Source organism: Pleurodeles waltl, chromosome 6, assembly GCF_031143425.1.
Source record: "Pleurodeles waltl isolate 20211129_DDA chromosome 6, aPleWal1.hap1.20221129, whole genome shotgun sequence".
Taxonomy (NCBI): domain Eukaryota; kingdom Metazoa; phylum Chordata; class Amphibia; order Caudata; family Salamandridae; genus Pleurodeles; species Pleurodeles waltl.
The window spans coordinates 696626880-696650519 of record NC_090445.1 but is presented as its reverse complement, the minus strand read 5'-3'; the positions used below and the strand labels follow the sequence as shown (position 1 = coordinate 696650519).

The 23640-nt window shown below is 44.2% G+C and overlaps 1 protein-coding gene across 1 annotated transcript in view; it reads left to right on the top strand.

Annotated features, from left to right (window-relative positions):
* Window positions 1-23640, top strand: part of LOC138301684 (deleted in malignant brain tumors 1 protein-like) — a 630543-nt gene that overhangs the window by 364056 nt on the left and 242847 nt on the right. Inside the window, exon 7 of the mRNA XM_069242199.1 lies at window positions 10435-10746. Coding sequence (XP_069098300.1) covers window positions 10435-10746 — 312 coding nt within the window. The remainder of the gene's footprint in view (window positions 1-10434; window positions 10747-23640) is intronic.

Sequence of the window (23640 nt, the reverse complement as noted above, 5' to 3'; positions counted from 1 at the left end):
TCCCATGTGAATGGCAAGTATCCTGACTCTGTGCATGACGCCTTTATCTTGAGGAACAGCCGCATCCTATATGTGATGGCTCAACTCCAGAGGCACCGGGTGTGGCTAATAGGGGAGCCCAAGGTCCACACCCAGTATATATTGTTGTATGGGTATGGGGTTGTCCCTAAGGGTGAGTGTGTGGCTAACAGGTATCCCTCGATATTTGCAGGTGACTCTGGTTACCCAAACCTCTCATGGCTACTGACCCCAGTGAGGAATGCCAGGACAAGGGCAGATGAATGTTACAATGAGGCACATGGGCGAACAAAGCGGATAATTGAAAGAACCTTTGGCCTCCTGAAGGCCAGGTTCCTGTGCCTCCATCTGACTGGTGGATCCCTGTACTACTCACCCAAGAAGGTGTGCCAGATCATTGTTGCATTTTGCATGTTGCACAACCTGGCCTTGAGATGCCAGGTGCCTTTTCTGCAGGAGGATGACCCTGGAGATGGTCTTGTGCAGCGGTGGAGCCTGTGGACAGTGAGGAAGAGGAGGCAGAGGTTGAAGATGTGGACGACTGACGTTCTCCCATACAGCAGTACTTCCAGTGACACACAGGCAAGACACTATAACTTCACTTTACATTGCAGTTTTGTGTTGGACATGGCAGCATGATTTCCCTATGTCTATGGCCACTTACTGTACCCTTTGGCATCTCTATTTTCAGATCTCTGTGCCCAACTCTGGCTCCTGGTGTGTTTACTGCTGCCCACTACAGGTCATACCAATGTATATATAACTGTACATATGAATTGCAATGTTTACAGATTGTTAAACTAATACATTTTTTAATCAATTGACAAACTCCAGACTTTTATTTGTTCCAAGGGTGTTTATTTAAGTGCTAAGAGGTTGAGGGAGGTGTGCAATGGGCTGGGGTGATGGTGGAGGAATGTCCAGAGTCCAGTCTCTTTGTATCACAGGTGCATTGTCCAATGGGGCATAGGAAGGGGAGCAATGGCAGTTCAAGGTGGAATGGGTAACATAGTTGCACACAAGGGTGACAATCATGAGAGTCTTATTTCCAGGCGGGGTCTTGGCAATGTTCCCTGGCTTCTGCCTGGATCGCAGGGACCATTTGCGGGGTGGTTCTTCTGCATATGGGGTGGGGTGCTGGTGGCCTGTTGTTCCAGTGGCGGGGCCTCCTGTCCACTAGCGCTGGCTATTCTTCGTGTGTGGCTAGTGTCAGGGGACCGTTGGTGTGCCACTGCCTCCCTCATGGTGTTGGCCATGCCAGCCAGCACCCCTGCAATGGTGACCAGGATGGTGTGGATGTGTTTGAGGTCCTCCTTGATCCCCAGGTACTGTTCCTTCTGCAGCCGCTGGGTCTCCTGCAACTTGGCCAGTATCTGGCCCAAGCTCTCCTGGGAATGGTGGAATGCTCCCAGGATCTCTGCATGTGCCTTGTGGAGAGTGGGTTCCATGGGGCTGTCCTTCCCCTTTCACACAGCCATCCTCCCAGCTTGCCTGTTGTCCTGTGCATCTGTCCTCTGAACCGTGTGCCCACTGTCACTGACCCCAGGTACCTGATTGTCTTGGGTTTGTGGGGTTGCCTGTGGTCCCAGTAGTGGTGGACACACTGCTGATTGACGTGTCCTGGGGACAGTGGTATGGGTCCGCTGGGTGGGTGATGTGCTGGTGTTTCCTGAGGGGGGAGGGTCTGTGGTGGTATGGGACTGTGCCTGGGTACCCGACTGTCTAGAGGTCCCTGATGAGCCAGGTTGGTCATCATGATCCTGGCGTGCAGAGCTGTTGTCATCACGTGGGCCTCTTCTGTGGGGGGACTGGATGTTGGTGCCACCTCCTCTCTGATGACGTTGAGTGGTCGGTACTGTGGGGATGTATATGCAGTGTTATTGTATCTGCGTGTGCCATCTTGTGCATAGGTGTTTTTCCCTGTATGGTTGTGATTGCCCTGTCAGCTTTGCCTTATGTGTGTGGTGATTTTGTGGGCTGGGTGATTCTCTCTAATGGGCATGCTTTAGTGATGGGTGTCCATGCAGGTCTGTGATGGGTGTCCATGCATAGGTGTTGCATGCAGAGCTTGGTATTGGGATGGGTGAGTTGTGATAGTGGGGTATTTGTGAGGTGGTGAAGTGATGGGGGTGATGGTAGGGGTATAAGTTTGTGATGCCATGCAGGTAGGGTGGGAGATACAGTAGTAAAGATTTGACTTGCCAGAGTCCAATCCTCCTGCTACTCCTGCGAGGCTCTCAGGATGCATTATTGCCAAGACTTGCTCATCCCATGTTGTTAGTTGTGGGGGAGGAGGTGTGAGTCCACCGCCAGTCCTCTGTATGGCTACCTGGTGTCTTGCAACCACGGAACGCACCTTCCCCTGTAGGTTGTTCCACCTCTTCATGATGTCATCCCTTGTTCTGGGGTGCTGTCCCACGGCATTGACCCTATCCACGACTCTCCGCCATAGCTCCATCTTCCTTGCAATGGACATCTGCTGCACCTGTGATCCAAATAGCTGTGGCTCTACCCGGATGATTTCCTTCACCATGACCCTTAGCTCCTCCTCTGAAAACCTGGGGTGTCTTTGGGGTACCATGTATGTGGTGTGACTGGTATGTGTGAGGATGTGTGGGGTGATGTGTTGTGGTGTGTGCTGTGAGGTATGTGGATGGTGTATGGGTGATGGTGTTCTGTGGCTCAGATTGAGTGGGTGCTCCTGGCTTGTCTCTCTCTCTCTGTTAGCTATCTTTTGTTTCTTTAAAAGGGTTGTGAGTAATGTGGGTGTGTGTTTTGTAGTGGTGTGGGTGTGGTGGGTGTATTTGTGTCAGGTGTGTGTAGTTTGAATTGTCCAATGTGGTGGAGTTTTGTAAGTGTGTGTGTATTATGAGCGCAGCGGTATGTAACGCCAATGGTTTACTGCGGTTGAAAGACCGCCGCAGTGATTCGTGGGTCCTGATACTGTGGGCGTATTCCTGTTGGCATAACGTTGTGGGATTTGGTACTGCTGCTTTATCACTGACCTTTGGTCTGGCGGGCTTGTGTGGGTGTCTGTATAGTGTCGGATTTCTCTGTGTGGGTCATAATACCCGTAGCAATATATCGCCGCAGTCACAGTATGTTGGTGGCCGTCAGCACGGCGGTAGGCAGACATGTGCAATCAGATTCCACATATGGAGAAATACAATATACACATCCTTGTTTGTCAATACAAAATAAAGTCAGACACAATTAAATAAATAGCTTAGGAATTGGTTCACAAATAATTAAACGATGTACATTTTGAAAGGTGCAGCAGCTATTTCTTGGTTTTTTTTTCAGTCAGCTTCTTGTCCTCACGTCTCTTCAGTATTAGCTTCGGGGTTCCGGAGTGCCTGGAGACTGGATAATGTCACCTGGGAGTTTGGGGAGGCTTCACAGATTTTGTAAAAGCTGCTGTAAAAGTTACTGCAGTGACCATGAAGCTAACAATACCTAATAACAACCTCTATAAAACACAGAAGATATATGACGTCCTTGACATATCTACCCACAAATTGTCTGTAACGGTTTACCATCACGAACATGACTCCGCACTGTATGTTTTGGTTAGCACTATACTCATGTATTCTGAATACAATTTCAGAGATACCGTATCATTTAGAAATCTTGAGTGTCTGTCAGATTACGCTATGATGCAATGATCCTTCATGGATATTAAGTACCATTCAGAAATCGTGAGCGTCCACTCACATTTCCCCTTTATTCAGAAATCCTCACTGTATGTGAACATTTGCAACATCACTTATCAACCATTAGTGCATGTTCAAATATGCTCCATTGCCCATCAATCTTGAGTTGCACCATTACTCAGTACTTCTCAGTGCATGCTTACATTTGCACCATCACTTATTAGTTTTTAGTGTATGCTCATATTTGTGCCATGATTCAATATACCTTAGTGCATGCACAAATGTGCACCATTACATAGTAACCCTTAGAGCATGTTCAGCTTATACCATCAGTCTTTACTCCTATAAGTATTCTCAGGCTTGCACCATTACTCAGTAACTGTTGGCATATACTCGAATTTGTGCCATCACAGCTGCAATTTTAAGTGGGTGTACAGCTGTGTGCCATCAGTTCTTAGCCATTAGAGCATGGATCCTTTCACTCAGTAGCACGTTTTGCATGTTCAGGTTTTCACCATCTTTCAGTAATCATACCTTCATCAGATAGAGACAATCACTCTGAAATTTCAACCACTTGCTTAGAGTTTCACCATCACTCACGCATTTGCCTGCATGCAAATGTACACATTTGTACCATTGCTCAGTAATCCTACTTCAAGCTCAGATTTGCCCCACATTTATCGTGCATGTTCAGATTTAACCAATGCTCAATATTCTTCAGTAATTGTATAGATTTTAAACGCGCTGATCAATCAAGATTTTAGCAGCTTTCTAAACTTTATTAGTTCTGGCTCACCATTTAGATGCAATGTTGTATTATTCCATGCCTGTGCTGGTGCCATAGCATATGTCCAGATTTGCACCATTGTGAATGCATGTTGACATTTACACTGTCAATCAAAAACCTTTGTGTCTGCCCAGATGTGAACCCCCACTCAGTTTCCTTTTAATCATTACTTCTTAGAGATATGATCAGATTTACTACATCACTTGCTAATCCTTAAAATACATTATGATGTGCACCGTTATTTAGAAAAATAACATAATTCTGACTGCATGTCCATATTTTCCCCATCACTCACTTACCCTAACGCAGATTCCTATTTGTACTATTTGTTTTAGTATTTCTCTGTGTATATTCATATTTGTGCTATTCCTCATAAATGCTTAGTGCATGATCATATTTGTACCATCATTTGTTATTGCTTAGTGCCTGCTCAGACGTGAACCATCACTCAGCAACCTCTAGTGTATGTTCAAATTTGCACCATTAACCTTTTCAGTGCGGGCGTCGGCCACTGGCCGACGCCCACACTCCATCCCTGGTGCGGGTCACGACCAGTGGCCGACACCAGGAAGGATTTATTTTTATTTTTTCCATTCCCCGGGAGACACGGAAGCTTCCGTGTCTCCCCCCACCCCCCACCCGCCCCTTTGTGACATCAGCGCACCGCGAGGTGCGTTGACGTTACAAAGGTGTTTTCCCAATCAAAGCAGGAAGCAGCCTTGCGGCCGCTTCCCGCTTCAATGGGGAAAACGGCCTTCCCCACGTTCGAGAAGGCCTCGTAAGAAAGGGGAGAGTCTCCCCTTTCTTACGAGGCCTTCCTGAAAGTGTTTCCTGGCCCCCGATCGCAGCTGTGCTGCGATCGGGGCCAGGAAACACCACTAGATGCCTGGGATTTCACTTGGGGTGGTCAGCCCCCTCAGAAAAGGGACCGCCCCCCCCCCCCCCCGGGGGCATATTTAAAAAAAAAAAAAAAAAGGTAGGTGCCCCCCGGGGAAATGTTATTTGAAAAAAAAAAAAAATGAATAAAATAAAAAGACAGGGGGTCGCCCGTGGGCAGGGTGACCCCCTGTTGGGGCAATATTTTTTTTTTAGATGTTGTAGGGTTTCCCTGGGGGCCATTTTGGCCCACAAGGAACCATACAACAACTAAAAAAATATAGAACTAAATATAGATATATATATATATAGATATATCTATGTTGATATATCTATGTACATGGATATATCTATAGATATATCTATGTAGATATATATATATATAGATCTATATATATCAATCAATCAAAGAGATTTATAAAGCGTGCTACTCACCCGTGAGGGTCTCAAGGCGCTGGAGGGGGTGCGGGGGAAGGGAAAGGGGCTGGGAGGTTCACTGTTCGAAAAGCCAGGTTTTGAGGCCCTTCCTGAAAAGAAGTAGGTTTTGGGTCTTGCGAAGGTGAGTTGGGAGGGCGTTCCAGGTTTTGGGGTCAAGGTAGGAGAAGGATCTGCCCCCGGTGGTGGTGTGTTTGATGCGGGGGACAGAGGCGAGAGAGAGGTCAGCTGAGTGGAGGTTTCGTGTAGGGGTGTGGAAGGTGACTCTCGTTGAGGTAGGCAGGGCCTGTGTTGTGGAGTGATTTGTGTGCGAGGATGAGGATCTTGAAGGTGATCCTTTTGTCAATGGGGAGCCAGTGGAGGGATCTGAGGTGTGGAGAGATGTGTTCGTGTCCGGGGAGGTCGAGGATGAGTCGTGCTGCTGAGTTCTGGATGTGTGTAGTTTGTGCTTGAGTTTTAGAGTGGTGCCGGCATAGAGGGCGTTTCCGTAATCAAGTCTGCTGCTGATGAGTGCATGAGTGACAGTTTTTCTGGTCTCTGTGGGGATCCATTTGAATGTTTTTTTCAGTATATGGAGTGTGTTGAAGCATGAGGAGGTGAGAGCGTTGATTTGTTGGGTCATCGAGAGGGAGGAGTCTAGGATGATGCCGAGGTTGCGTGCGTGGTTGGCGGGGGTGGGTGCAGGGCCTAGCGTGGTGGGCCACCATGAGGGGTCCCAGGTGTTTTTGTGTGGGCCAAAGAGGATTATTTCGGTTTTGCTTGAGTTGAGTTTCAGGTGGTTGGCTGTCATATATATATCACTTTTGTCAATATGTGTGGGGTTCCCTGGAGGGAAAAGGGTCAGACTTGTCTAGTGGCAGTTTTAGTGCCATAAAGAAGCGCAGAAGGTTTAAATGCCTACTGCAAAGAGCAAATCTGTATTTTATGTAAATAGCTGAGTACATTAGTAAAGTCAGCCATTACCTGCGCTATAATACCAATGAAATGTATGTGCTGGGTGGAGGGCGGCTATGGCGAGATGAAGGGCACTTTTGCTGGGTGGTAATGAGGGAATCCTAGGAGGAGGAAGTGGGAGCACCAATAATGATTGTATGTGACAAGGTGTTTTTTGAGTGTCTTGAAAGAACGTGCTGATTGAGGGAAGAAGCGCAGGTAAGGTGGCCTCTACTGTTGCACGTATCTCACACACACCATCGATTTTGTGACTGTAACTGTAGGCTAGTGTTTTAGAGCAACAGACCGCTCTGACATAGGATCAGAGACTGAGACATCAGATACTGAGACAGCATCTGAGGGATAGGACAATGGCGCAGACTCTGGAAGTGATTTTTCAGTCGGAGGAGTCCCATTCGATAACTCCTCTTCCAGTACATTATGAGGGAGGTGATGAGGACAGTCCTGCTGTCCCTTCGCAAGCTGTTTGTGCAACTGGGTAATAGTGGGTTAGCCCAACCCAGAGAGCAGGTGAATGCGGCGGCAAGCAGAGGGAGAGAGAGTGCTCTCTTGGGAGCTCCCCAATTTAGTTCAGCCCCAAATTCCACCACCCAAATCGTATTGTGGAGACATCAAAATTATCTATGGCAAAACAAACTGGTTTTGTAAGCCAGGCACCTGTGTTTTTGGTCCTAGATTCGGCAGCCATATAGAGAAACACACTAAACCCAAACATTTCTGGAAACTAGACATTCGGGGGAGTCCACAGAGGTGTGACCTGTGGGGATTCCCCAAAGTTTTCTTACCCAGAATACCCTGCAAAGCTGAAATGTTGAATAAAAACTCTATTTTTCTCGCATTTCTGTCACACAAACTACAGAATATGCTGGGATCCACAAAATTCCTACCACCCAGTGACTCCTCACCTGTCCTTATAAAAACACTACCCCACTTGAGTGCCTACACCTAGTGCCTGCGTCAGGAATGGATCACCCCAGGGTCAAAAGCTGCCTCACGTAAGGACCAACATTTACCGTTGTGTGATCTATTCCTGTCGTGGGCACCAGGCCTACCCACACAAGTGAGGTATCATATTTATTGGGAGACTTGGGGGAACGCTGGGTGGAAGGAAATTTGTGGCTCCTCTCAGATTCCAGAACTTTCTGTCACCGAAATGTGAGGAAAACATGTTATTTTAGCCACATTTTGAGGTTTGCAAAGGATTCTGGGTAACAGAACCTGGTCAGAGCCCCACAAGTCACCCCATCTTGGATTCCCCTAGGTCTCTAGTTTTCAAAAATGCACAGGTTTGGTAGGTTTCCCTATGTGCCGGCTGAGCTAGAGTCCAAAATCTACAGGTAGGCACTTTGCAAAAAACAGCTCTGTATTCTGTCAAAAAATTTGATGTGTCCAAGTTGTGTTTTGGGGCATTTCCTGTCGCGGGCGCTAGGCCTACCCACACAAGTGAGGTATCATTTTTATCGGGAGACTTGGGGGAACGCTGGGTGGAAGGAAATGTGTGGCTCCTCTCAGATTCCAGAACTTTCTGTCACCGAAATGTGAGGAAAACTTGTTTTTTTAGGCACTTTTTGAGGTTTGCAAAGGATTCTGGGTAACAGAACCTGGTCAGAGCCCCAAAAGTCACCCCCTCTTGGATTTATCTAGGTCTCTAGTTTAAAAAAATGCACGGGTTTGGTAGGTTTCCTTATGTGCCGACTGAGCTAGAGGCCAAAATCTACAGGTAGGCACTTTGCAAAAAACAGCTCTGTATTCTGTCAAAAAATGTGATGTGTCCACGTTGTGTTTTGGGGCATTTCCTGTCGCGGGCGCTAGGCCTACCCACACAAGTGAGGTATCATTTTTATCGGGAGACTTGGGGGAACATAGAATAGCAAAACAAGTGTTATTGCCCCTTATCTTTCTCTAAAAATTTTTCTTCCAAATATAAGAGAGTGTGTAAAAAAGACTTCTATTTGAGAAATGCCCTGCAATTCACATACTAGTATGGGCATCCCGGAATTCAGAGATATGCAAATAACTACTGCTCCTCAAAACCTTATCTTTAGCCCATTTTGGAAATGCAAAGGTTTTCTTGATACCTATTTTTCACTCTTCATATTTCAGCAAATGAATTGCTGTATACCCAGTATAGAATGAAAACCAACTGCAGGGTGCAGCTCATTTATTGGCTCTGGGTACCTAGGCTTCTTGATGAACCTACAAGCCCTTTATATCCCCGCAACCAGAAGAGTCCAGCAGACAAAACGGTATATTGCTTTTGGAAATCTGACATCGCAGGAAAAAGTTACAGAGTAAAACATAAAGAAAAATGGCTGTTGTTTTCAGCTCAATTTCAATATTTTTTTATTTCAGCTGTTATTTTCTGCAGGATCTACACAAATGACCCCTTGCTGAATTCAGAATTTTGTCTAGTTTTCAGAAATGTTTAGCATTCCGGGATCCAGCATTGGTTTCACACCCATTCCGGTCACTAACTGGAAGGAGGCTGAAAGCACCAAAAATAGTAAAAATGCGGTATGTCCCAGTAAAATGCCAAATTTGTGTTGAAAAATGTGGTTTTCTGATTCAAGTCTGCCCGTTCCTGAAAGGTGGGAAGATAGTGATTTCAGCACCAGAAACCCTTTGTTGATGGCATTTTCAGGGCAAAAACCACAAGCCTTCTTCGGCAGCCCTTTTTTCCCATTTTGTATTTTGGCTATTTTCTTGGTCTCCTCCAGGGGAAACCACAAACTCTGTGTACCATTAGAATCCCTAGGATGTTGGAAAAAAAGGACGCAAATTTGGCGTGGTTAGCTTATGTGTACAAAAAGCTATGAAGGCCTAAACGCGAACTACCCCAAATAGCCAAAAAAGGGCTCAGCACTGGGGGGGAAAGGCCCAGCAGCTAAGGGATTAAGCTTCACTACTAATTTCATGATGTTTTACACCGTTTCTAGGTAATCATTGATGCTTGCTCAGAAGTGTACCACCCATCAACAACTCTTTGTGCAAGTTCATATTCATCCAATCACTCAGTGTTAATTGTGAAAATAAAGATTTTCCACCATTTTATCTAGTTCATACATAATACCAAGTCTTACTTTCCTGATTTGTTTGCTCTACATATTTCAGTGGAATGTTCCACTAAAACTGATACCTCAGTGCTGAGCTTTTTCTGTGATGTTTGGAACACTTAACGCTTAAGCCTTCATTAATCTTTTTTCCATAAAATGTAAGACCAAATTTGAGCCCTTTTTCCCACATGTTAGGATTTCTAAAGGTACTTAGGGATGGTGGGTTGAACAGAGAGAACAGCCAAAATATTGTAACATTTTGAGTTTTTTTGGAAAGTTCCACAATCTGCCACCTCACCACCATTGTTTTCAATAAAAGGCTAAGTCTATTTTTAAAACCAAGGATAAAAATGAATGCTTATAGTGATACTGAATGTTAACAGTTGTTTCAGGTTCATTTTTCTGAAAAATACATTTGAAACATTATTTTTATTTGTTATCCCTCAAATTTAATTGGTAACAATAGAGTATTATCTACTTGCTTAACAGTTTCTAGTACTTTTAACACAATATATACACATCTGAAGTGAAACCTCTTTACTCTTTACTTTAACGTTGAGATATTAATGCTTCAATGTTGTAATTTGAAAATGTATAGCTGTAATTAATTTTAGCAACTTCAAACAGTGGACTTTTTTTGTCTCTTAAGGTCCTCAAGGTCTGGACATACGTCTAATGAACAGTGCAGATAGATGTGCCGGCCGCATTGAGGTTTATTACGGAGGAGCTTGGGGGACTGTGTGTAATGATTTCTGGAGTACAGCGAATTCACAAATTGTGTGCAGACAGCTGGGCTGTGGAACAGTCATTGCTAACCCTGGAGGAGCCTTTTTTGGTCAGGGTACTGGAAGCATTCTTCTAGATGATGTGCTCTGCAGAGGACAAGAAGCTCATCTCTGGGACTGTCCCAACAGAGGATGGAATGTAAATAACTGTGATCATAGTAAAGATGTCGGAGTTATCTGCTCAGGTATTTTGAGTTTTTCAGATATATAATATAAAAGAAAGAGTTAAAACAGGATTAAGGGAAGACAGGGGGTAGCTGATTTATTCACAGCTGTGGGAGAAAGCTATGGAAAACAGTGTTCCCTAATTATTTAGAGAGGTTGTACATTGCTTCAATGTTTTGCTCAGTCACTTCTCTTTTTGCAGTATGTGTTTTAATTGCTTCATATCTACCATTCATCTTTGTTAATGAAAGCTACATTCACCACAGAGATCTGCCTGCTACAATGGAATGGCTCAGCCACCTTGGCAGATAATATACTTCTGTTCATGATATCAGAAGGATATTGGTACCAATACGCAGCATTACAGCTAAAAGCGTCCCTTTCCATTGTCTTGGACTAAGAGTTGGCTGGAAATACCACAGCCTCCACTTAGGAAGGCTGACCTCTATCTATAGAATGCACAGACCTTTGGCATCTCGGTGTCTGTTCCGTCCTAGTGGTGGTCGGAAATGTTAGGAGGAAACAGGGTGGACAGGGCACACACTCCCACATACACACTTACACTCACACTCATTCATTCATACATCCGCACAGACACACATCCATTCACAGCACTCATTACCAACTATTCAAACATACACGTACCTATGTGTCTGTGCACCAAACATTCATTTAAAAAAGTACACATACCTGCAGGTCAGCCTCGGAGCTCCTAGGAGGTTTGAGACTGCTGCCTTCCTTTATTGGTTCACCTTAGATCAGCCAGTGAGGGAAGGTAGCAGTCCCAACCTTGTCACAGAGTGGGATGTAGTCAGTGAGACTGCTGACCCCACCCCACTCTGTGACAATGTGTCACTGGTTGATACTCAGCCATGGGCGCTTAAGGGATCAAAGATGAAGCACCCAGGTTCAAGGCACTGATTGACACTATCCCTCATCACTGAGGGGGAGGGTCTTGAGGAACTTTTTTGAGTTGATGAGGTCACATCCATAGGAGCTGTGACCTCCTCAGCCTAGCAAAATTCAGGTCAGGCAGCCAGGAGCCTGTAAAAATAATGATTGTTTAGCGCCTGGCTGCCTTACCAAAAAATGAAGAGTGTCTGTCAGGCTGACCTTTGCTCAGCCTCACAGACACTCTTCTGGAGGGACAACACTTGAGGGGCATGGCCCTCAGCCCTAAAGGACAGGCCATAGCTGTTCCCTTCCCTTCTTTTGAGAAAATTACAAGAGTGCAGTCACTTGATATTTCACCAGTGAAAAATTATCTACTGTTTCCACCATGTCCTATGAAACAAAACATATTCAAATATGTAGTTTCAACCCAAAATAGCTACTAAAACGGATATTCTTATAAATCTAGGATGAGAACAATGCATGTTTTAAAAAGATAGACACGGACCAACACTAGTCAATAAGGGGGTTATTCTAACTTTGGAGGAGTGTTAATCCGTCCCAAAAGTGACGGTAAAGTGACGGATATACCACCAGCCGTATTACGAGTTCCATAGGATATAATGGACTCGTAATACGGCTGGTGGTAAATCCGTCACTTTTCCGTCACTTTTGGGACGGATTACACCTCCTCCAAAGTTAGAATAACCCCCTAAGTGTCCAATTTAGAATTTGACAGACAGTACTTTGTCCGTTTGGCTACCGTCCACAAAATTTAGAGATGGCCAGTGGCCCAGTGGTCATAACTATACGTTGAAAGGAACCACTGCCAAGGTGGTTCTGCATTGTACAAAACATTTGGTGGATGGGCATTGTTGGTTTTGATGGCTGTTCATCAAAGTTTTAACATGTTTTCTTTTGGGGAGTTTTTTTGTGAACAACGCAAAACTCATCACCAAGGGCGAGGTGTTAATTATTTCTTTTTCTGTCCCTCACCTCCAGGTTTTTCCTGGCAGTAACTACAATGCCCTTTATTTGATGGCTCCTACAGTGCCGGGCCAATGGAGGAAGCTTTCTATCTGTAGAGTCAATGAGGGCTCTGTCCACAGAAAGCTTATGGTCCACTCATCTCTAAAAAAAGGAGTGTGGGCCGAGAGTTCGCCAGACAAGGTACTTCATTGCATTTGCAATGGAGTAGCCTGCCAGTGAACCCCAAAATAGGCTCAAAGAATAGTTAATGTTTAATTCGTTAAAACGCTGGGATTTTGGACTTGGTAAGGAAGCCTAGTTAAGTATGTCACCCTTTAGATGTGATACGACTATGTGAATTTAGGGACAGATGTACTAAGTTTTTTTCTGTGTTCAAATGTCCTGATTTGCAGAATCAGGTCATTTGCAAAGAGAAAAAAGCATTTTTGGATGTACAAATGCTATTTTGCGATTCAGTAATTACAAAATAGGTTTGCAAGTCAGTATTAGGAAGCGGTCTATCAAGGATGTTCCTTCCTAATAGAGAAATGCAGGGGATGTAGGAATGTTTTGCAACCGGGAGTGAGGTCACAAAACATTTGCAGTTACCTCCAACTTCATGTTGATGGTGCCCATTCACAAATGGGAAGGAGTCCCCAAGGGGGTTTGCAAAAATTTTTTTAGGAGCAAGTAGTTTTCTTTTTGTAATGCATCCCATTTTCCTTTGAGGAAACCAGGCTGCATTACAAATAAATGCTGTATGTAATAAGCAATAACAGACATGTTGGTCTGCTAACTCCAGCTGAACACCATCATTGTGATTGTACCCATCGACAGTGGGTCACAAATTGCAACATCCCTCATGAATATTGATGAGGCAGGTCCATTTGCGACCCACTGCGAATCGCTAACAGTGTTAAACACACTGTTGTACATCTAAAATTCGCTATTAGGAAATCGCAAACCCACAATTTCATACATCTGGCCACTAGTGAGTGCCACCTTCATATGGGTCTGAATTACAATAAATGTAAAGTGGAACCTAGTGAATGAGGCCTTGACTGCATCATCTGAGAAAGCTAGGTAGTACCCAAAGTGGCCACCTTCTTTCCCCAGGGCCCATGGGCAAAGGGCCATGCTCATGTTAGTTCATAAGAATGAGTCGGTTCTCATGAGAAATAATTTACTACTGCTACACCCACACAACTTCTGGAAAAGTACAGCTTCGTGTCCTTCAGAAAAACAGCACATTACACGTTAGAAAATGCAGTTTAATATGAGGCCAGGCAGCTAGGCCCAGACCCTCGCTAAGCTAAGGCTCTCTAATTTAAGAAAGCAAACTCTTAACACATAACTCTAATAATTACGATATACTGATACAAATTAAAAACATTATTGCATAATAATTCAGAATTAACAAGCTTTTCATTAGTCTTAGTCTTCGTATACATTGGTAGCCACTCCCCATGGGCACATTTCAAACGTGTGCATTATTTTCTATGTTAACACATTTTCTATGCAGCTTCATCACAATACATTGCAAGCTTTTCATGTTAATATTGTTTTAAAATACACACTCCAACAATCCCTCCTCTGATGACTCTTGTCATCACACAAAACCTTCCATAAAAAAAATTACATCCTAAAATTCTGTTAACTCAATCTCTTCCCTTATTGGCTCCCCCTTTGATTTTTCCCTATACAATTTTTCCCTTAGTTTTTCTTCCCTCATCTTATTATTTTTCGCCATCTTCAATTTTATTCTTTTGCTAATTTTACATGCCACCCACAATCCAAATAGGCAAGCTATAACGATCAATATCGTCTGTACTATTTTAGACAATATTCCATGCCAAATGTTGCTAAGCCAATTTCCTACTGAAGCAAATCCTTTTCCAACCTTTTTCCCAAACACCTGGTTCCTTCAATTCCTCCAAGTCTGCACTATCCCTAGTCAAGTTAGTAAGCATACTTCTAATCTCATTACTATTGTCCGGTATATATGCGCAACAATGATGCTCATTAAGCATCCTATAAACTCCACCGTTTTTCGCTAACAGAATGTCTAAAGCAAGCCCTCTCCGCAGTATGTTCCGTATCCATCAGGAGTATAGCCCCTAAAAAGTTTGTCAACATGCTATCCACAATAGGAGACAACTTTTGAATTTTTATGGAGTTCAAGATAACTCCCACTGAGGGAATTATCACCCCAAATATGTCTCCCACTACACCAGCAGCAGTCTCTCTCTTCTGTCTAGTACAATGTAATTCAGACAATTTCGGAAACCTTTTCAAATCATCAAGTTGATATATCTTTGGGAAAACTATCCCCAAATAACATGTCCCATACCATCCCTTTGGAAGACGGTAATAAGCATTAAGTCCACAAATGTAATAGATCCCTGGGATCGCTGGATCCTGTCCATTTAACATAAACGTCCATTTACTCTGAAACATTCACTCATTCCACAAATACATTGTCATAGGATGATTTCGCCTAGATATGCAAAGCTTCCCTACGTGTAATGCATCTAAAGCTAGCTTTCCTTGTTCCCTAATTGCACCATAACCTTCACTACTAGCAAAAGCCCGCTGCTGCAATCCTTTTTCTAATTTACCCCTTAATACCCTTCTTCTATCCTCCGTGTGGTCTAAAAAGCCTGTCTCTACAAGTGTAAGCAAGCATGTCAAATTATTGCGATATGCATAAGATGTACTAATCGTCAATGTCGACTCAAAGAATCCTTTAACTAACTTTATACTATAGTACCTAGCTACCCCACTCAAATCCTCTATTATAGGCACATAAGAAAACACAAGGTCATGATTTGAATAGAAGTATTGAATCTCTTCCTGGTTATAGAATCTTGTTAGTAACACACTACAACTTATCCCATAAGTTAATGGCAAGCTATGATAGGTAACCCCTCTTGTACCGAAACAGGAATCTGTGTACACACAAAGCAATCCTTTGCATCCATTGTGTCAACATACTCACTCAGCAAGCGATAGAAAACGTCAGTAGATAGTTCCCCTTTTGCATTAGTTCCCTCGTGCAAATATCTCGTATCCAGCTCAAACCTCTCCCAAGCTGTTAGTGTAGTGGTAGTCTCAGGAATTGTAGCATTGTTAGTTCCACTCTTATCCATTAGTGTCATGCCCACAATCACAACCATAATAAATATCACACACACAAAACCCAAACCAACATTCAAATATTTACAACGCCTACTCCCTCTATTATCCTGCCTAGTGTTAGCCATGATCTATAAAGAATCAGAAAGTGGAGGATGGTTAATTCAAACAACAACAGAGGATGGTCAGAATACATTTCTTCTCTCCTTCTTTTTTTTCTTTTTCTTGCAGCAAAGTCAAAACAAGCAAATCTACTTTCAGCAATTATTTACAGCTACAGTTTCACTCCCAGGATCCTTTGTCAACTCCGGTCAGCAGCTTGTCAAAATCAGTTCTCAAAAGTCAATTCAGGTTTTTAAAGTCTCATCCGGTGAATTCTCAGTCCCTTTTCTCAATTTTTAACTTTAATTCGATCTTTACACCAAATTCAGTCTCTTCAGCCAAAATATTGACCTGGAATCTCTAGATCAAAGCAAAACGCCAAGAACTCTTGTTGCCATTCAGCCTTCGTTGCATACGCCCATTCAGGACCTGCGTACCTTCTGTTTGCTACTCTTTTTCTTTTCAACTTGTGATCACCTTGCAACTCTCCTTCACTTAGATCTTTTCTCCTTGTTGTATAAACTTCTTCCTCTTTTGCATCTTCGACAACCACTTCTCCCCTTTTCACTTGCAACTCTGGCCACTTGTCTCTTTTCAGTATCTCTCTGGTCTTTGATCTTTCCTGTGGCAACCCTTCGCTCTCTCTTGGCTCTATGGTGTTTTCTCTTGATGGACCTGCAACCTGCTCAGGAGGAGTTTCGACACTCCGACTCTCTTCCACCTCAACTCCTTCACCTTCTGGGTCTGTCAAATGCTCTAGTTCATTCCCATAATCGTCTACTTCTGGGAGAACCTCCCTCTGATTTGGCTGTCCTGCAGCCTCAGTTGAGATAGGCTCACTGTCACCCCTCCAGATCTCTCCTCCTTCGTCTCTTACTGGAGTGACCAAGCCGTCCTCAACGGGCTCTCCCTCTGTCTCAGTTCCCCTTCGATCACTCTCCGGCCCTGAGACTTCCTTGTCTGCTGTTGGTACTTTCAACAACTCAACTTCCTCATCAGTTGGACACGTCACCTTTTTTGTGTGACTGGCATGGATCCAGTTCGGAATTCACGCACACTTCACAGTGTCGTCGTCAGTATCACTTGATATGGTCCCTTCCAACGTGGCTCCAAACACGTCTTCCTTACGTGTTTCTTGTTGACAAGCCAGTCACCAGCTCTCAAGTTGTGTCCTGGATCATTTATCGGTGACAGGGTGGTAGCTTCCACCTGGTGAGAAAAAGAGCGGACCACATCAGCCAGACCCTTGCAGTAGTCCAAAACCATATTGTAGGAAAGCCCTCCTTTTTGCCCTGGTCACCCCCACAAATTTTAGACAGGTACTGGTGGTTGCTGACTCTTGGCTGTGCTCTGGGTACTGCTTACCAGTCCCAGGGCCAGTGCTCTGTGTAAAGTGGATCTGCAAATTAGGTTAATTATAATTGGCAAAGTTAACCTACCTATAAGTCCCTAGTTTATGGTACGGCATGGAGGTTTAGGGACCCCAGCATAGGTAGTGCCCCCATAGGTGCACTGCTGAGGTGCCCAGTGTCATTTTAAAGGCAGGCCTGCCTTGCTGGCTGCATTTAAATTAAAGTTACATGCAAATACGACTTTGGAATTAAAAGTAGTTCCAAAGTCTTAAACTACCTTATTTTTACATATAAGTCACCCCTAAGGTGTGCCCTATGTGACCATGGGGCTGGGTGCCATGTAACTATAAGCAGAGACCTTATAAAAAGGGTTTTATAAGCCCTGGTGAGGTAAAACAGCCAAATTGTTTTTTCCCTCATTGTAGTGAATGGCCTCCATAGGCTAGAAAGGGGAGACTTTATTTTAATTTTAAAAGTCCCCTTAAATAATAGATACCAAGAGTTTGGTATCAAATTAATTGTTATAATAAATCCCACAACTTCCAGTTGTTGGATTTAATATAACTTGTTCAGGTAAAGAGTTTTAAACTTTACCTGAAAAGTTGCCAACTTCAGCCCTGCAGTGTTTTTGCTGCTGTGCTCCGATTGGCCAGCCTCTGGCAGCCTGGCCAGGCTGCCTTGATGAGGTGTGAAGTGGCCTGGCTTCACACAAAGAGATGTGCCTGTGGGAGGTAATCTCCCCTCAGCAGATGGTGAGGCAGGAAGGGGAGTGCTGCCAAACTGGTCTTCAAAGGCATAGAAGGATATTTGGAGCAATCCAGCAACACCCCTACATCCTGCAAACCCAGACAACTAGGTGCCCCCTTGATTAGATTAGCAGAGGGCAGGAGAGGGGTGTGTTTAGGATTTGTGGCTCAGCCAGATGTAACCTCTAAAAATCACTTTCCGCTATGATGTTTTTTTGAGGAATGTTGCTCCCTGGGATTGATTTTTGCCATACTTCCCAGGAAGTGTTCATCACAGGGGGAAGGACCCTGCACCTAATTGGAGAACCAGGACCCCCCTGTTTTTCACCCAGGAGCAAGGATAAAACAGGCAGACCTGCACCCACACCTTAGATCCCTATCAGATTCCAACAAGGAGGAACTCCAGGAGAAGAAGGACTGCCCTGCTGGACCCCTGACCTGCACCTGGACTCTGCACTCTGGAGGACTGCACCAGCTGCACACTTGGGCTTCACCACTAAAAGGACTTTACCTGTCTTCTACTGCTTCAAGAAGGGACTCACTGTTTGCTACAGGTACAAAGGAGCTGCCCAGAGTCCCCTGCATCAAGTCCTGCAAGTAGAGCCCAGCTGACCAACGTCCAGTGGCCGTTTGAGGATTCTGACCAGGTGAATTCTGGGAATTGTAGTCCCAACTACTAAGGAGCAACTCAGAGCTTCTGGAACCTTGGATCAAATTGTGGATACTTCAAGGACACAAAAAGTACCTCTGGAAGAAGATCCAGAAGTTTGGAGACGTTTGAAGCAACTCCATAAGTTGAAGAGGTGCATTGTGGGATTTGTAGTCCCAGACCCCAAGAGGCACACCAGAGCCTCTGAACCCTTGGCTGGTGCTGTAGACCACTTTCCCGAATCAAACACTTCTGAAAGTAAGTGTGACAGTGTTACCTCGTGGGTGGCCTGAACTCTGGACTTTTTTCCTTTCCAGTGTGACCTTTTTTAATCCTTTGAGGGCTAGTTGCTTCTATGCGCTGGAAAGCATTAATTCTTTCAAAATTTATATCTCAGGTTCCCCTTATCCGATTGTATTCGTTTTGGTGTCAATTTAAAGATACAAATATAATCTATTTTTTATAAATTGATTTTGGATTTTTAAACTGTTTCCCGTGTTTTATTTAATTACTGTTTTGTGATATTTGAATGCTTTACACTTTGTCTCCTAAATTAAGCCTTGTCGCTCGTTGCCAAGCTACCAAGGGTTGAGCTAAGTTTAATTTACTGAGACCTAACTGTACTTTAGTGAAGGTTAGTGGCCTATTGCTAAGTGTAGTTACTTACCTGCCCTTACCAATAACCCATCATCTGTGATATTCACAAGAGCATTCGCAGGCACTGTGGGCAGTCTCATAGCTCGACCCATGAGAATCTCATGAGGGGACAGTCCTGTTTTCTTGTTAGGTGTATTTCTCATTGACATTAACACCAAAGGCAATGCATCAGGCCATTTCAAATTTGTGGCTGCACACATTTTCGCCATTCTCGACTTCAGGGTACCATTCATCTGTTTCAATAGCCCTGATGATTTAGGGCGGTAACTACAATGCAGCTTCTGCTCAATGTTCAACGCTGCACACAGTAGCCTACCGACCTCGTTGTTGAAGTGACTTCCCCTATCTGATTCTAAAGAGATCGGAAAACTGAAACCCGGTATCAATTCTCCAAGCAGCAGCTTCGCTACTGTGAGGCTGTCATTCATGCGTGTAGGATACGCTTCAATCCAATGACTAAAGATACACATGACCACCAACGCATATCTCAAACCTCCACACACAGGCATCTCAATAAAATCCAATTGCATTCTGCTAAATGGACCTCCAGCTCTCCTAATGTGGCTCAAATTCACCACTGTCTCTTTCCCCCTAACCCAAGAACGCTTCTCATCTTTGCGGGCACGACCCTGCAGTAATCTCAATTCTTCTAGTTTGTCAATCACCCTTAATGCGTAACCTGTGCATATCTCATTTTCTTTTTCAGGCAACAATTCCCATTGATCCTTAAACGATATATATTTGAATATATAGTTCAAAGTCTTGTGACTTCAGGTGTGCACTGCATTTCACCACTGCAATTTCTTGGGGTAACTGAATCACATGCAACAACTCCTTAATTCTCTCACCATCTTTCACTGGTGAACCAGAAGAGATCAAATAACCCCTCTGTGACCACAATTGGCCAAAATCATGGACAATTCCGGATCCGTATCGACTATCAGTATAGATAGTCATTCTCATTTGAGCAGAGACATGGCAAACTCCAGTAAGAGCAACCAGTTCAGCTACCTGAGCGGAATACACTCCTTGAAGCCAAGACGCTTCCAGGATGCCAGAAATCGTGCATACAGCATATCCGGCTCTCAGCACTCCTACTGAGTCTTTCAAACATGAGCCATCGACAAAGATAATTTGGTCATTTTCTTCCAATTAGGTATCTTTAATATCAGGCCTCGGTTTGGTGCACATCTCTGTTACCTCAAGACAATCATGTTCTACATCTTCCACATTTTCAACCTCTGTATTTTCACTAGGAAGCAAAGTTGCCGGGTTCAACACTGTACATCTTTTTAACGTTACATTTGGTGACCCCAATATCATCGTTTCATATTTAGTCAATCTTGCATTTGACATGTGCTGCGTTTTAGTACGGGTCAACAGGATTTCAACTGAGTGAGGGACCATGACTGTTATAGGATGTCCCATCACTATGCCTTCACACTGTGTGAGGCTTTGTCTAACTGCTGGTACTGCACGCAGACAAACCGGTAAGGCTGCTGCAACTGGGTCCAAAGTAGCTGAAAAATATGCTACTGGTCGGTTTATACCTCCATGGACCTGTGTCAGGACAGACAAAGAACATGCATCACGTTCATGACAAAACAGAACAAAAGGCTTCATGTAATCAGGCATACCTAAAGCTGGAGCCCTGCACATACTCTCTCTTAACTCAGTAAACAGTTTCATTTCCTTCTCTCCCAAAACTATGGCATCCGGCCCCTCTTTGACCGTAAGTCTCACCAATGGCTTGGAGATGACTGAGAAATTCGGGATCCACTGACAACAGTAACCCACCATTCCTAGAAACATCCTAACATCTCTCCGTGTTGTTGGGGGATTTATCTGTAACAGTGCAGTCACTCTCCCTGGATAACTTTCTCGACCCTTTTTCAATTTGATGACCCAAGTACTTCACCTCTTTCTGACAATATTGCAATTTCTTTGGGGACACCTTGTGCCCGTTCTTCCACAAGTGATTCAGTAAGGCAATTGAATCATACTTAAACTCATCCCTTGTTTTGGATGTGATGAACAAATCATCAATGTACTGCACTAGTGTCGATTGAAAAGGCAGCTTCAATGACTCCAAATCCTTCTTCAATATCTGATTGAATATAGAAGGTGATTCCAAAAACCCTTGAGGAATTCGGCACCAACTGTAAACCTTGTCCAGGAATTAAAACTGAAGAGAAATTGGCTGTCCTCATGAAGAGGCACAGAAAAGAACGCTTGGGACAGATCAATTACTGTGAACCATTCTGCATCGCATGGAATCTGAAACATAATCACAGCTGGATTTGGCACCACTGGGCAGAATTTCACCACTATGTCATTGATCTTCCTCAAATCTTGGACAATCCGAACCTTCCCAGAAGGCTTTCTCAGTCCCATTATTGGTGAATTAAATTAACTGCTCATCACTTCTTTCAAGACTCCCTGTTTCACAAAATCTGCTATTAATTGCGCCACCTTTATAAGGACATCTTGTGCCATATGATACTGCGGTATCTGGGGGAACGCAGCATTTGGCTTCACACACTGACTTTAACTGGCTCTACTCCTTTTATCAGTCCTACTTCTTTCCCTGTCAAGTCCCACACCTTCTCTTGGACTGTTCCCTGCAAGTCTGTCGGGACATCAGCCAACATCGGAAAGAAATTAATCAGAGGATATTCCTCGTCTGTGGTCTCAATTTCAGGCTCTGAAGCCTGTTTCTCCCCTTCATCATCGCTGTTTGTCTGGACCTCAATTCCCTCATTGGAAGAGGTGATTGAACACCTCGTCTTGCACAGTAAGTCTCTTCCCAGTAAGGACACAGGACTTGAATCACAAACCACAAATCTGTGCAATCCTTGGAAAGTGCCAAGCTCAACCTGAACCGGATCTGTGATCGGGTTAGTCAGGAGTTGGTTTGCTACTCCCACTACCTTAACTGTCTGCCCGGAAATGGGCAGTTTAGGAACCTCTGCGCTTCTGACTGTAGAGCGTGTAGTTCCTGTGTCAACCAAGAATGAAACCTTGTGGCGCATTACCTTCCCCTGAACATAGGGTCCTTTCTGATCTACCTCTAAAGATGCTGCAAGCCTACACTCCTCATTGTCTGAACTCTCATCCGACTCATTCTTTGACCTGTGACCTGTTGAGGAAGCATCACCTGTTGATGTTCCATTGGCACTAAAGGAACTTGCATTTGTTGTCTAGGTACCATGGGAACCTGCTGTTGCATTTGTTGTAACTGCATCAGCTGTATACGCGGCATCTGCACCTGCTGCATGGATTGAAACCCTTGCATTAGATTCACTTTTTTCTGGAAATTCGGATTTGGACGTCTCAGTCTCGGTCCTCTCACATTTTCGAGTGAACTGACACCATTGCTTTGTTGAACAACACCCTCCTGCACCATCATCGGGCACTCCCGCTTCCCGTGTCCAACGACCCCGCAAGCATGACAAGGCAACATCTTCTTCATTCCCTGAGCATCGTTTTGAACTACTACAGTGTTCAAATCTGGACTTCTGTTCACAAAACCTCCTTGACCTCTACCTCTCACTTACGCCTGAAACATCCTGTTTCCTTGCAACTGTTGCACCATCTGCTGTAGACAACCTGACTGTGCTGCCTTAATTTGCATCACCATTGCTTTTTCCTACAACATTCTCTGCTTTAACTCAATCTCATCACTACAGTATTTCGCATACTGCAACACCTCATCAATCGGCTTTGCTTGCCAGCAAATCAAGTGACTCTTAATCATCTGGCCAAATTCAGGTCTCAACCCTTCCACAAACCTAAACACAAGGTGATTCATGTCCTTCGCCTCAACAACCTCTGTACCGCTGTAGTGCTTAAATGCCTTCAACAACCTCTCATAATAGGCATGCAATCCTTTGCCAATCAATATTCTTCGACGAAACTCTTGTTTTCAAAAACTCAATCACCTTATAGTAATACTTCATCACCTCAGGAGATGGCGCTCCATTGATTCTGTCCCTTGCCGGTTCCTCAGTCGGCCAATCAACGCTCCTTTTGCACTCAAGCCACAAATCAGCTGGAACTATGATCTCAAAGAGAGAATTCAGGTCTTCCCAAAGACATTTCGCAAGTTTCACAAACCTGTCCGTCTGCTGATACCACTCTATTGGCTTCTCCCTCAGCCTGGGAAAATCATTCGTAAACAACAGAATATCACCTCTAGTCCATGGTACATGGACGAGAACCCCTCCGGCAGTCTCTCTCATTGGTAACATCTTTACCGTACCGGTGTCCGGTGATGCTCTTGCTGGCTGATCTATGCAATCACTCTTCCTCTTGTCTCTTTTCTTCGCCCATCTGCCTTCCCACAACTAAACTTGTTTTCTTTATTTCATATGAAATGGACAATGGAGAATGTATCATTAATATATGGTTTGC